Source organism: Sebastes fasciatus, chromosome 17 (genome assembly GCF_043250625.1).
Source record: "Sebastes fasciatus isolate fSebFas1 chromosome 17, fSebFas1.pri, whole genome shotgun sequence".
Classification (NCBI taxonomy): domain Eukaryota; kingdom Metazoa; phylum Chordata; class Actinopteri; order Perciformes; family Sebastidae; genus Sebastes; species Sebastes fasciatus.
The window spans coordinates 1,265,506-1,280,529 of record NC_133811.1 but is presented as its reverse complement, the minus strand read 5'-3'; the positions used below and the strand labels follow the sequence as shown (position 1 = coordinate 1,280,529).

The 15,024-nt window shown below is 38.2% G+C and overlaps 2 protein-coding genes and 1 long non-coding RNA gene across 4 annotated transcripts; all 3 read right to left on the bottom strand.

Moving 5' to 3' along the window:
- Nucleotides 1-2,040: 2,040 nt before the first annotated feature.
- LOC141754612 (cytochrome c oxidase subunit 6B1-like) lies at nt 2,041-4,495 on the bottom strand. Of its 2 annotated transcripts, none has more exons than XM_074613807.1 (4): nt 4,335-4,495; nt 3,434-3,557; nt 2,395-2,495; nt 2,041-2,190 (listed from the first exon to the last, which is right to left on the bottom strand). In XM_074613807.1, the coding sequence occupies exons 2-4, from the start codon at nt 3,537-3,539 to the stop codon at nt 2,137-2,139; spliced, it is 261 nt and encodes an 86-aa protein (XP_074469908.1). In that variant the 5' UTR covers nt 3,540-3,557; nt 4,335-4,495; the 3' UTR covers nt 2,041-2,136. The 2 variants fall into 2 exon arrangements, with proteins under 2 accessions (XP_074469908.1, XP_074469909.1); XM_074613808.1 differs by lacking the exon at nt 4,335-4,495 and adding an exon at nt 3,740-3,892.
- Nucleotides 4,496-5,131: 636 nt separating this feature from the next.
- Nucleotides 5,132-11,685, bottom strand: LOC141754904 (C-type lectin domain family 4 member C-like). Its single transcript, XM_074614338.1, has 4 exons — nt 11,673-11,685; nt 10,019-10,170; nt 6,872-6,999; nt 5,132-5,625 (listed from the first exon to the last, which is right to left on the bottom strand). The coding sequence occupies exons 1-4, from the start codon at nt 11,683-11,685 to the stop codon at nt 5,472-5,474; spliced, it is 447 nt and encodes a 148-aa protein (XP_074470439.1). The 3' UTR covers nt 5,132-5,471.
- Nucleotides 11,686-12,162: 477 nt separating this feature from the next.
- On the bottom strand, nt 12,163-14,778 carry LOC141753763 (uncharacterized). Its single transcript, XR_012590501.1, has 3 exons — nt 14,528-14,778; nt 13,699-13,788; nt 12,163-12,326 (listed from the first exon to the last, which is right to left on the bottom strand). It is a non-coding gene; the product is annotated as an uncharacterized LOC141753763 (long non-coding RNA).
- Between the last annotated feature and the right edge of the window lie 246 nt (nt 14,779-15,024).

Here is a 15,024-nt window from a genome sequence, read left to right as displayed (position 1 = left end):
GGGAAATATTGTACTTTTTACTCCACTACATTGATTTAATAATTTTACAGATTCAGATTATTAATACAAAATATAATCAACGAATAAATGATGTATTATTATAGATTAAACTATCCAGCAATATATAAAGTAATTATAATGAGCTCCACCTTTACCAGCTGCAACATTAAAGTGATGAACACATTAATACATCAATAAGTACAATCCAATAATATACATTATTCTGCATAATGTGTACTTTTATGTTTGGTACTTTAAAGCAGCAGTAGGTGAGATTGGAGCAAATATGATTAAAAAAGGTTATTTTTATAAAACGGTCACTATATCGTGACAGTAGTACATGAAACAGGTAACCTGAAAAAAATCATGTTCCTCTGTGTCCTCCGGTGCTCCTAACGGCATCTGCAAGATTTCACAGACCGGAGGAAAACAAGCAGTAAGAGCTGATCTGAGGTCTGCTGTCCAGCTGCTGTCTATGAGAGCCGGCTGTCAATCACTCGTGAACTCCGACTGAACGGTCAAACTAGGCAGCGCTGATCAAATATGAATCAATATTCTGTTACGTTAATGTCTATTTCTCTCCTCAGATGTTCTCAGAATCATCTTGTAGTGCACGGTTTAGCTGTAAAATGAGAAAGTTTGTGGCCATTGTGAAATCTGTTGAAGGAACGCCAAGTTCCGGGGACATGTCCAGAGCACAGCCAATAGGAACGCTCTCTCAATGAAATTACCTGTGATTGGTCAAAGTCTCCCGTCACGGGCTAGATGTTCTTAAGCCTGACGTCAGCAGTAGCTCGCTTGGGGGCGATAAAATAATAGCCCCTCTCGTATCAGATTTGAGGACGCTGATTGGCTAAATTTAAAGTAATTCGTTCAGAGCTTGAATCAGCTATTGGCTAAACTGCTACACAGACCCGCCTGCTGGGGGCGATTTCTCCATCGCTACAGAGCTGAATTAATCGATTAGTTGTCAACTATTAAATTATTCATCAACTATTGTGATAATGGTTTGATCGCTTTCAGTAATTTTTTAAGACAAGAAGTCTAAATTCTCTGATTGCAGCTTCTGAAATGTGAATATTTTCTGGTTTCTTTCCTCCTCTCTGACAGTAAACTGAATATCTTTGAGTTGTGGACAAAAAAAGACATTTGAGGACATCATCTTGGGCTTTGGGAAACACTGATCCACATTTTCACCATTTTCTGACATTTTATAGACCAAACAACTGATTAATGGTTACAGCCCTATACGCAATATTGACACTTTATTAGTCCATATTGTAATTTTACTAGTGTTACTTCTTTCTACTCTGTATGTACGATGTCCATTTCATAAATTTGACCTTATGCAAACGGACGGTTTAAGAATAAAGGGTTTTGCATGTTGTACGTATTGTGAAGCCCTCTGATACAACTTTGTGATTTTAAGCTATATAAATAAAATTAATTTGCTTTAACTTTTATGCCCATGTTTGCCATCTTCCATTTCATAGTTTTGGTTTATAAAAAGCAAAATGTGTCTACATTCTCCTTACTTTTCTCGACAAATTTACATTTCCACATTAACATCAAAGAAACAGATCCAAGAAACAAGCCAAAAAGGAAAAGTTAGTTATTTCTCCTTACCTGTACACCGGGCTGATACCTCTCCTACTTTACCATTTCATAAACAACTTGGTTTATTCAACTCTATCCCATAAATGTCAGGATGTGTTTTCCATCGTGTTGGGCTGCCAGTGTGAACAGAAGTGGTCTTGACTACTTGCTAATTAAAGACAACATTAATATTTAATATCTGACCATTTAAATAAACTGAGGAGACCCTGGGGCCTATTAAATGCTACACTGCTGTCACTTTTCAAAAGAAAAGCCCCTGAAGAGCTACCTCGTGTTTGTAATAGATTTAATGCACATATTCAAGACTCTAATTTTCTTATTTTTTTGGTATTTCATGTCCGAGGATGATGTCCAGGGACTCCACACTAGTTTGAGTTGGGAATCAATATCAGATATAAAGCAGGAAAACTACAGCCAGGTTCACAGTAACATTATATCATTTATTTATTCACTTCTGTACAGAAAGAGCAGATGCTTCACATTAAGATACTAAGATAAGGACAAAAGGAATGTGTCCGTTCAGATCTTTCCGGCGAAATTTCCCGCCTCCAACTGCTCGTCCCATTTCTGAACCTGCAGGAGAGTGCGAGAAAAGCTCAAAACAAGACCAAGATATCACGCTCAAGATAAAGATGGGAAATTAATACCTGACACCTAACACTTCAACAGTTTCTAATATGCAGCGGATCAAATTGAATAAGAGCCATTTGTATAGTTATGGTTGATCCCAGCAATTGTTAAATGATGAAAACAGTCAGTATGAAAGGTGGAACGTACCCAGCTCATGGGGCAGAGGCTCTTGTAGACCCTCTGGTACCACTCGCAGGGAGCCGTGTCCTGGTCTTTGGCAGACAGAGCTTTGTTACATCTGTGGAAATCTGCAGAAAACACAGAGCGGAAGAAGAAATGTCAATAAACAGCCAGCAGCTAATCGGACTGAGCCATTAATCTGCCACAGTTTTAAAGTCCAAAGAATCAACACTTTCCGTAACTTAAATACAGTCGCTATGACAATTAAATCCCATATGAAAGAAACTTATTACATGAGGATAAAATGATGGCAAATGGACTTAATTGCATTTATATAGCGCTTTTCTAGTCTGCTGACACTACATGTTAGCATTCACACACACATGTAGAGGCTGCTATGGTGCCAACTTTGCCCATCAGGATCTAATCTAAATACTCATTCACACACCGATAGCTATGCCTTCGGGAGTAATTTGGAGTTAAGTGTCTTGCTCAAGGACACATCAACATGTGACCCAGAGCAGCCGGGGATCGAACCACCGACCTTCCAATTGGTGGACAACCTGCTCTACCCTCTGAGCCACAGCCGCCCTTTATGCATGAAATAAAGCTGAAATACAGCCACTACCAGATCTTCAAAACAGAGCTGTGAAAATAATCGTCCTCCCGATAAAATAAAGACAAACAAACAATACAATTTTGGATTAGGAGGACAGCTGAGACGGTTGGCTGCTACATTAACAGAGGGTGCAATTAGTCTTCAAACAATATGGTGACGTGAAGCATGAAGCAGAGACACGCAGATAAAGCTTTAGAGCAAAGCAATATGCCTCTGAGGTAGATATGACCTGCGTCCATCTTTACCTGCTTTGGTTAACAGTTCAGGTTGGATTCAGCATGAGAGGAAACAAGACAACTGGCCAGTATTGGTGTGACACAAGGAAACATTCAGATCAATTCTACATCAGTAAACACGGCATGAAGAAACCTGAAGAAATACCACCTGAGGGATAACACACTAATCTCTAAGACATGGACAGTTAAGTAAAGTGGTTGTCTGGTTTACCCAGATAGTTCTGGAAACAGTTGCGGGTCTGGTTGGTGTTGGGGAAGCGGGCATCAAACGGAGCCGTCCTGTAGTTCTTGATCTTCTCATCGATCTGGTCAGACATCTTCAAGCTGCTGGATTTCTGCAGAGGAACCAACAGGGTGTGAGCCACTCTAAAACTGATATCACACTGACAGCACACAGTAGAAAGACAGTGGAGCGACCACATTGACTAAACAGAGCAGAAAGACAGTGGGTCTGCAGTACAAGAGAGGACATTTCTATTCCCAAAACACAGTGTCCATGGCAGTGGATAGCACTCACCACTTGGTAAACTTGATCATTTCTTCGGTTTAAGCCCGTCTTGGTAACTGTGGTTAGTGCCGAATTTACCCGAAGACTCTTTTAACCAGTAAGATACCTCCAATAGCGCTCTACCAGGTATGTTTTAGCACTAACGCAGGATATATTCAAAAACACAGCTTTTTCCAAATGGAGTTCGGCACATCACGGATGCTAACAACTGATCATGGAACGTTCTAATGCAATCTGGAGCATGTTTGGCTAACGTTAGCCAGGATTATTCAGTGACAGCTAACGATCAGCTGTTTGTGAAGGATGACATTAATGCTAGCTCAAAATGACCTATTATTGAACTTCACAACAATAGTTATATATATATAATAATAGTTAGGAGTAGAAGCCAGTTTACTGACGTTAACCTGCAGAGATCAATAGAGATCAATAGAGATCAATAGAGGTCCATTAAGGTGAAGCCTGCTCATCGTGTGCTCATGGTTTAGTGGACACTTTGAACATCTAACCTGTTTTCCAGAGATAAACGAATACATGACAAAGATGAATCCATTTCAAAGCGAGTATTAGCGACGTGCTGCTGGAGCAGAAACACTTTGATTACCTTCCAGAGAGACTCCGCTGTAATGTCAACGCTCAGTGCATGGATGGATCTCAAGAAGACTCACACTGTCCTCTGCTCTGAAGGGCTGCTCTCTCGCAGTGCATGTCGGGAAAAAGGAAATAGGGTTGACGTACTGTTTGAAGATGCAGCACCGCCACCTAGTGAACACTCTGAGGAGGTACACCTGCAGACCGGAAACAGCAGCCAAGGATGCTACAATACACACAAGCTATTGACAAGCTATGCTTCTGATTCTTCTTATGACGATGTATGGAGCTTCATGCTAACACAACATGGTCAATACACCACATTCAAATGCAGCATAAACATATGTCATACACCACCTCATCCGCTTCAATATTGGACGTTTCACTTTATTCTTGACCTTGAAAATAGTCTGACAGAAAATGTTTAATGCAAGGTCCACTAATTTAATAAACAAATAATACATGTTTTATATTGAATTAAATGTGGTTAAAAGCTCCGGGAAAAGCTAGTAAGTGGACATAGTGTTGACATTGTTTGTGCTTATATATATTGTTTTCTTGTGTAATGTCATACATCACTTCACCACTTCAATTGCTTGTATATTATTTTGAATACATTCAGATTTAAAGATTTTTTTTGCATTGTTTGATTTAGTTTTGTTGTACCTCTATTAATATTATTGTTACTTTTACTAATTTAAAATGGTAATTATTGAGGATTTGAGTTGGGGAAAACCAAATTACCTGATGATTTAATGAAATATGGATGATCCTTTGTGGAGTTTGATTCCTGCTAAAAACAAACAACAACAACAGCCAAACAAAAGAAAAACAAACAAATAAATAAAACAAATAATTATTTTAGTGAGTTTTGTATTTTATTATTATTAATATTAGAATAGCTCATACATTTAAAACAACCGCACATAATGCTTATATCAGCTGTTTCTGAAGTGTTTCTTACTAATCTGGTTTTGTCTTGCTTCATTGTTATTAGTTTAGTTTCCTTTCTTCTCCTCCTTTCTTGTCTCCTTTCTTTCGGTCTCCTCTCCTCTCCTCCCCCCTCTCTCCTCTCCTCTCCTCTCCTCTCCCCCCTCCTCTCCCCTCCTCTCCTCTGGTCTCCTGGTCTCCTCTCCTCTCTCCTCTCCTCTCACTGTAGAGCAGCTCGTCTCCTCTCACAGATGATCCTTAACAGGTTGGAGCACCTGTAGGTGAACCAGCTCTTCCTGTAGTCGTCTCCTGGGGTGAGTCGACCACACAGCTCCCCCCCGCTGTCTGTTTTATCGGGCTCACTCTCCCAAAACCTGCAGGGAGATGCAGGAGGAAAAAAACACTATAATCTTTAATCTGTTACCATGGCAACCGCTACTCCTCCATAGTAAAATACACCATAAAATTAAAACAGTCGCCCACTTTCTTTCAATCCCCTCCCCTCAAGGCAAACGGAATCACAGTATATGCAGCGTGAGAGGATACTGTTACGTAATTTCTAAATTCATCATTAAAATAGAAGGAAAAAGTTTACCAGGAAAAACATCTTAGCTGCCTTTTAAATTAAATACAGTACATAATATCAAAACAAACACACTGAATAAAAATCATTGTCAACATTACATTTTCTTTTAACTAATTATGCACAATTAATTCTTATTTCAAGACACTTTTCCTTGCTGTTGCTTCATATTTTGACCTCCTCATTGTGTATTTTATTGTTATTTTTTTCCTTCAAGGTCGACTAATTTGTAAACTTTGCTTTCCCAGTTTTTATTAAAAAATATATTATTTTTAAAAATATATATTATATTAGTTTTACAATAAAAACTAAAAAAATTAAAATATATATATTAATGTTTTTTTTTTAAATATTTAAATCATGAGGAAAGTTTGTTGTAGACCTGATTTTTAGCTTTCTAATATTTATTCTTTGTTTTAGACAAAGACACAGACAAAATACACATAACAAACATAACAATATGATGACATGACAATATAACCACACAAAATTCGAAAAAATGAAGACAACAAAAAAAAACACTTAGACAAAAGGAAAAATAAATAAATAAATAAATAACGAGAGACATAAATAAAATTAATAGGATCCCTTCAGTAATTCAAATAATTAGGTTGACAGGTAGTGCGTATTTAATATTTTATGTAAAATAATAATATGTGTGCTACATTTTGGTGCATATGTTTCCAAAAGAAATTGGTTTCGCTATGTATTTTTTAGGAAACTTAAATTCAGATTAGTTCTTGATACAACAGAATAATTGTATTTATTATCTGGGGACAATTTTCATCCAGAAATCCCCCAACATAATGTTTAAATATAAAATAAATGTTGAGGGCCTTTTTAGTATTGGTAATAAACATTTGAATATCTTCACATGGAATCACTCATCTCTAGTTTCCCTACTCGTCTGTCCTCACCAACATGTGACCAACCTCTCCAGCTACAGGAATAGAGATCAGCCGCTGGTGGCCCGTCACCTCAGGAGCCCCGTTTGTCCCCGTTCGACCCTCCTCCTCTTCCTGCATGTCATCACTCACCCTGGTCCCTTCTCCACCGGGGAGCCGTCACTCCACCGCCAGCCGCCGTCACCACCAGCGCTGCTCCTGAGGCCCAGCCAGTACGAATCTCCCTGGCTCAGACTCTGGGCCTTTTGCCACAGAAACACCTGAGAAACACATCAGAAAATATTTTAAATCCTTCCCCCCCATCACATCTTAACAACAAGGACATAAACTGTGTTACATATACAGTAAAACAGTGAAAGACAAAACCTGAGGTGACCTCAAGCTGCGACTGCTCATACAGATGTCTCCATATTTCATAGTGGTCTTAAATCTATTCTTAACTTCTCTCTCTGATGGGGTGTGTGTGTGTGTGTATGTGCGTGTGTGTGTGTGTGTGTGTGTGTGTGTGTGTGCACATTGAAGTGTGTGTCCTAGCAGCTGATATTTCAGGGGAAGCATCTCAAATGTTTACAAGTTGACAGACGCAGAATATATCATCAATGAAGTTCCATGTAAGACACATTAATACCAAGAAAAGAAGTTTCCAGCGATGTTATGTGTAATATGATGGAATATAAACACACTTACAATTAACTTAACCCTTTAATATCCTCCCTAAGAGGAAAGCCATGGAAAAATGTTCTCATTTTTGATGTCCTTGGGGCAATAATAATAACAACAATCAAGGTTTTCTTTTTCTTTTTAAACCCCTCTACCAAATGGTTGAGATTTCGCTTCATGGTAAAATAAAAATACAAACCATGTATTATTATTATGCTAGTAATAGGTTAATATATCAACATATGTCAATGTGTTACCATGAAATTAGTAGTATTACCAGTACTAGTATTATTTCCATGTATTTATTCTAGATATTTACCATATTTACAGTAGGCTACTTTGAAAACATCTCAGAAATGGTGAAAAATCCTACTGATATATAAGATTTTCATCAAATATATAATGGAATAACATTAAAATATATGATATTAACAAATTATTTTAGCAACTATGAATGTTTCTTATGTTTTTTTATTTAATAACACATTTTAATTTATTATCTTTGCATTACTACTAAATTCAACCGTTTGGTAGAGCATGTTTTTAGACAGTATAAAATCATACTTATTAAATTATTTCTACATATATATAATGGAATAACATTAAATGTATCATATTAACAACAATGAATGATCAGAATGTTTCTTTATTTAGTAAAAAATAGTACATTTTACTACGTCATTAGCTTTACTAGCTTTACCATAAAAGGACAACTGGACTGTTTAGTAGAGCATGTTTTTAGATCATTATTTGACCCTTATTAGACAGTAAAGCTTCTGAAATCTACAGAATCCGACATACCAATTTATGTGAAGGTATATTGTACATCGATATGCATGTTTCCATATTATTATTTGCACGCTAGGTATTGTTATGTACATGCACAATATACCATGAATCAATTTAGGTTTAATTGTTTGGGAACTATATCTGTATATGTATACATGTTCTTTTCTGTCTGTATGAACTAATAAAAAGTTGTTCATAAAAAAGTAAAGCTTCTGAAACGACAATATGTCAAAAGAATATGTCAACCTTTGAAAATGTGACCAAATAGAGTCCTCATGTCTGAAGTGACGTTTTTGTTGCTAACTTCCTGTTAGGAGGCGGACTAAAAAGGCATGCTATTTAAAGACAATGGCTGTTTTCGAAACCGCATACTGCATACTACTGAGGAGCGCAGTATGCAGTATACAGTACATACTGTATACTGCGTTCCTCAGTAGTATGCAGTATGTGACAGTTAAAGTGATGTATTTAGCAGTATGCTAGACGAGGCTTAAGCCTTCAAACCAGCTCTTAAAGCACAGGACAAAAAAACTAACTTGTACCACTATTACAATATTATCAAAAAATACAACTTTGATTTTGTTGTTTATGTTGTGCTTGTTTACTTTATAAGATACTGCAGGTTTAAACTATTTATTCTGACAGCTCATAAAGAAGTCCGACAAACAGGATCATCAACGAGGAGAGACGGGAAATATAAAACATTCATCCACAACGTTTACTTTAAACTGCTTTTTCAGTTACAGCAAAAGGACTGATCTCCCTCCAGATATTAGAGAAATGTTAAAAAAGTGTCATGTTGTCTCATCAGGAATCTCTCTGCCCCGTCAGAAGCTGCTCTTTCCCTCTCCTCTTCTCTCTCCTCTTCCTCTCCTCTCATCTTCCCTCGCCACTCTGCTGCTCTACAGCCGCTCTGTGAGCGTCGCTGGCCGGCTCTCCAGCGAGCTATGCCCGCGGGTGATTGTGGAGCTTTTTAACTCGAAAAAAGGCAAATAAACACAGGTTCCTGTTAATTTATAATGGACATCTGTGTTGTGATATTTAAACAAACTATCCGTCAACAAGGAAATCAAAGCCTCTCGTCTACAGACCGGTCTCTAGAGAGCTCCAGCAGCTCATAGCGGTCTCTGAGCGTGACTACACGGCTTGCTGGCAGCGACCCGGGCAGGCGCTCGCTGGCTGTCACGGTATTCTGTGGAGCTTCTAAACTCCGACAACGGTGGAACAAATGTTCGATTCGCCATCTAACTTCGTAAAACTGCCGATATTAATAATCTACACAGTTGATTTCTCCCCTCAAAAACTTTCAGAAGTGAATTTAGTGATGAAATGGCTACAAAAAACGTAAAAAAAGAGCAGCTTTTGGCTGCTGTTTTTGTACCCATAGCCTGTACTGTTCCGGCGCTTTGCATTGTGGGATACAGTAGGCGAGATAGACTGGTCTGATGCATACTGGAGAATTTTTCCAAATCAGTACGTCATCCGGGTATTTTTGGCATACTGTAGATTTTGCTTTTGTTCGCATACTGCATACTACATACTACATTTTGGCCAAATCAGTACGTACTACTAGTATAGTATGCGGTTTCGAAAACAGCCAAGGCGACATCTAGTGGATGTCTTTAGCATAACATAAACCGAGTGGTAGAAATGCTCAATCAGGGTGAGTTCAACACATTTTTCAATAAGATGACTCAACATGTGCTCTACCAAACAGTCAAGCAGAACATCAGATGAAATATGTAATGAAAATGAATGTTTAATGAATATATAAAAGTAGAAAATGAGACAGATCAGAAGCAGAAACAGTGTGTGTGTGTGTTTATTCACCTGCTCCTCCTTTGTCCTGACCGTGGCCACAGCGGCCCCCAGTGCCATGCAGCGGTACTGGCTGCTGATCCAGTCGGCTCTGTCCTGACTGAACAGGAAACATTTCTCTCCCTGAGGCGTCCAGCCGGCTGGACATGGGCTGCACACCCTCTCTGTGTTAGGAAAGACGGATGAAATAACACATCCTTAGAGTGAGTTTTAATCTGCTTCAAGTTCCAAATGACCTTTCCACAACAGAAATGCCAAGAATGGGTCAATTTCCAGCTGTTAAAACATCCTCATATGACTGTTTCTTGCTCTTTCATGCATGAATTACAAAATCATAAAGTACAGTAACAGTTTTGTTAAATTTAAAAGTGCAAAAACTGTCATAATACATCAAAACAACACTACATTCATGTTCAAATGATTTCCAATGAATAACAAGTTGGTTAATGTGTGTGTTTGATTGAAATAAACTGCTGTGCATTATGCAGAATTGTGACAATCATGCAAAAATGTTGTTTAATGTATGTATACAGGTTACATCATTATTTCAGATAAAACTGTATTTTAGGAATAAAAAAGGTTGCTCAATCCTTGATGTCCACTACAGAGGGTGGTTATATAGTGAGAGAGAGTGAATTCCTGTTATCTGAATCCACAATGACACAGCTGACAGGGTCGTGCTTGAGCTGTTTGGGGTTTGTGTATTTTTGCAAATCACTATGCAAATCAGAGCTGCTGGGCTGACCCGGTTTTCTGCAAATAATTCCTCGTGTTTAATCTGCACAGAAAAGTCAACATTGACCAAAAATATCAAACTGATTGTCAGTTGTGGTCATTTTTACAGAACTCTCTCTCTTTCTTTCTTTGATGCACTGAAAAAGATCTAAACCATGTAGTTGACAAGGTGAAACAGATGGGATCCATTGTAAAGACAGTGTTAAAGTAGATTTATGGAAAGGAATTTTTATTTATTTAAATGTTGGCCAAGTTAAAGGTTAACTTCAGTATTTTTCAACCTGGACCCTATTTTTCCATGTTTTTGTGTCTAACTGACTAATAGGGACAAGAACTTCTGAAACTGCTCCAGTATTGATGAAGAACACTGTAGAAGACTTGCGGTCTGCAATGTAATCCTATTGGGGCAAGCTGACACCGTCATTTACGTCCACTAAAAGTGCTGTTTTTTCATGACAGGCTCTGATTGTTATTATAAGTGTCTGACAACATTATGGAAAGAGACTCGCTCAAGGAGAAGTCTCGTTGTGAAATCTGGTGGAATAGTGGAACACATCCATGGTGGAAACACGAGAGTTTGTTATGTTGGAGTACAGAAAGTGTAGCTTAGTGTTATCTAAAACATTCTCAATGTCATGGCTGAATATTTAGATGATTTCCACATTGGAGATGAGCTCTTTGAATTCGATGGCCGCCTGTATTTATTGGAGCCACAGTATATTCAGATTTCACAACGAGACTTGTCCTTGAGCGGGACTCGGACACAATGACACACAGACCGGATCGAGAGAAAGGTCAGAATTTTTTTTTATTTCTCAGTAGGCTCCTTTCCATAATGTTATCAGACACTTAGAATAGCAATCTGAGCCTGTCAGTGGCTAAAACAACCACTTTTAGTGGACGTAACGTTACATTGACACTGCTCACTTGCCCTCGCAGCTCATTTTGCAGCTAACTTGACCAGCAGGTTGAAAAATGACTATGTTATAATGCCATCAACGCCAAACACCAAAACTAGCATACATTTTTGTGCAAAAGTACATTTAACTTGCAGATATTTTAATCATGTAAAGTTAAAATTTAACAAAAAAGTATTCAGTGGAGTTTTCCTGAGTCAGTTGCACACATTCACACCTGGAAGCAGCCACTAGGGGGTCTTGTCATGAGATGAAGATATAAAAGGCAACACAATGCAAACTCGCTGCTGTGGTCAGAAAGGAGCTTCTATCATATTGGTAACTGACAGGTTGCTATCTGCACATTTAACTAAGTGTCAGTGCTATCTTAACATTGGTCTTTACCTAATGAGCTTTATTTATTATGTTAATGCTTAGCCCTCATTGACAATATGCATTCCTTTTGAAGAAGTGAGGACCAGACAAAAGTGTCCTCCCTCCCGACATCTAAATCTTGCACTTACCACCGGTGGTGGAGTTGCTGACTGGGCAGTACTGGTTCAGAGCTGGATACTGGGAGAACAGGAGGCGGTATGACTGGTTGAGCTTCTCCAGTCTGTGTGTCAGATCCTTCAGTTTGGTTTCCTGCAGGGTTGACTGTGATTGGAACACCATGGTGATCTGAACCACTGTGATATCAAACACACACACACACACACACACACACACACACACACACACACACACACACACACACACACACACACACACACACACACACACACACACACACACACCAGAAAGACAGAGAATTACATACACAATGTCCCATCACCTGTTGCCATGGATACGGGATAATAAAAGGATGTGTCAGGGAGAAAACAAAAGCAGACTGACAAAAAATAAAAAGATGATTCAGAAGAACCATAAAGAGTTAATCCTCTCTGTAAACCTTCAAATGAAGACATTCAGTCTAAAATAAGACGTGAAAAGAACGACGTCTTCATTTCTGACCAAAAGGACAGCTGCTGGCACCACTCTAAAGAATATTCTGTATTTTTTAAAGCAAACATTGAGACATTATCAGATGTTTTAGTTTTTGAAATATGCACCATTTCCAAGAAATCTAAAGAAAAGACCGAAACAAACAATGATGCGATCCGACAAATAAATATTGTCTGGTTAATCAAAAACTATTAAAAACACATCAGTGAGCCTCACTGTGTCACTGGGTATCATGTTCCTTCATCACCATGAACACACACTATAGTTTATTCTGACTCAATCCCACACACACTGTCCTGCTGCCACTAATGCTCACTAGAGAACCACATGTGGATTCATTCGCCTCTGAAAATTGTTCCCAAACAAACGCACTATTTCCCCTGTTTGAGTGATTAAAACCTAAAAACTACAGTTTAGGAAATAAAACAATATACTACAGATTTGGGATTTACATCCACAGTATGAACCAGTGGGCTTTGGCGCTGAGAGCCACAGGATTTATTGTTTTATTGTCAGGATTTATATCCTAGAATTTACTATAAATGTACATTTAAAATCTTGTATTCTATTAATGAAATTCTTCTGTATATTTGACTTGTCGATGTATGCATTTTAAAGTACAGCTCATTGAGTGTACCTGTAATTAAATGGGCCTTGCCTTGCAATTCCTTTATTATTACGAGGTTGCCCCCTCTTCTAATCGGTCCTTTCGGTTTTAGTCGACTGAGATTTCTTTAGTGGATTAGTCATTTTTTATGCTTTTTTTCATGCTGAATAACTTATTTCCAAGAAACCTATGATCACATCTCTGGTAAACAACAGGTTTAAAGTGGTGCTTTTGTGTGATTCTTTGTGGAGAAACTCAGTTTTACAGCTCTGTCGACTAAATCAACTAATCGATTAGTTGATAATATAAGTGTTGACTAAGAATTTCTTTGGTCGAGGACATCCGTAATTATTACTGACTTATCAAAAATGAGCATGAATAGTAAAAACGTGCACCTGTTTCCACAGACGGGTCAGTATTAAAAAGTCAGACTATCATGAAATACTCACAGCAGAGAGTCTGGAGCAGAGTGATGAAGACGAGCAGAAAGCAGAGCAGAGAGAAGTAATGAGCCAGCTGTCTGTCCCGACTCAACCAGCCTGAGAGACAACAAGACAAACATTTCAACTTTACATAGATGGTTCATTCAGCAGCTGTTGACTTGTTACAATACTGAACATTTCCATAAAGCCTATATCAGTCCAACAGTAAATCTTTATGAGACTAGGTGCTGTTGCATGACTGTACTCTACTTGTATTGGATTGCATGAGGTTGTGCACGTGTAACTTGTACTTTCCCACTTACCTCTACTGGAATCCAGCCATGCTGATAGTTTCAGTTTTATTTGCTCGCAGCAAGGTTTGTAGATTATTGTAAGTAACTGGGATATTGTTTCTGGAAAGAAACATTTTAAAATGTAACTATAATGCTTTAAACACAACTAATAAAATGAACTTTAATTGTAGAGGAAGTGGCACACTCGGAACCTCAGCAAATAAAGCTGAACACTGTCTGCATCACTGGGGATAAGTGGATTTTGTTTTGTATTATTTGCTATTATTATAGCTATTATTGTTGTTTGAAACAGAAGCGAAACTAATCAGTGCATCCTCAAAGCAGAAAGAGCAGCTCATTAATAAAATCATCAGGTAATAATGAGTAAAACGCTTCTAAAACCCACTGGACAGTCCATGCAAGTAGTTGATTTTAAAGGTGCAGTGTGTAGGATTCTCCTCTTTAATTTCCTGTATTAAGATCATGATTTTATAAAGACTAATTGAAGTTTAAATGCATACATGCGGCTGTAGCAAGAAGAAGAAAAAGAATAAACTAATTACTTTTGTCCGTAACTGTTTCCTGTTGCTGTTCCTCCTCCAGCAGAGCCGATCCATTGCTCACTCCCATGGTTTCATCCAACAGAGTTCCAGCATGAAGCTTTGCTTTTAATAATTGCATTAATGCATAATTATATAATTATTATAAATTAATTAATGCTCTGTGTTAGCTGTTTCTATCCTTTGTTCCCCAAAAGCAGGAAGAAAAGACGAGCCCAGTGTTCCTAATGTAGAATGATATATCTCCTATGAAAATATACGGGCTTCTCTGCAGCCGTATGCAAAGCAGAACTGGGTCTGATAAGAGTTCAGCAGCGGATGGATGGAAGTCACCATCACCATCACCATCACCATCACCATCACCATCACCATCACCATCACCATCACCATCACCATCACCATCACCATCACCATCACCATCTGTTCTTCATTCTATAGTACTGTAAACTGTTGTGGACTTCTTAAGTGTAATATAGGCATTCACACCTGCACCCTTCCCC

Coding starts and splice junctions, on each gene's coding strand:
- LOC141754612 (XM_074613807.1), bottom strand. CDS start 3,539: ATGTCTGACCAGATCGATGAGAAGATCAAGAACTACAGGACGGCTCCG. Junction 2,496..3,433: donor CTGTTTCCAGAACTATCTGG/GTAAACCAGACA, acceptor TGTTTTCTGCAG/ATTTCCACAGATGTAACAAA. Junction 2,191..2,394: donor GCCTCTGCCCCATGAGCTGG/GTACGTTCCACC, acceptor ACTCTCCTGCAG/GTTCAGAAATGGGACGAGCA.
- LOC141754904 (XM_074614338.1), bottom strand. Junction 7,000..10,018: donor TCAGGACAAAGGAGGAGCAG/GTGAATAAACAC, acceptor TGTGTTTCTCAG/GTGTTTCTGTGGCAAAAGGC. Junction 5,626..6,871: donor CCGGTGGAGAAGGGACCAGG/GTGAGTGATGAC, acceptor ATCTCCCTGCAG/GTTTTGGGAGAGTGAGCCCG.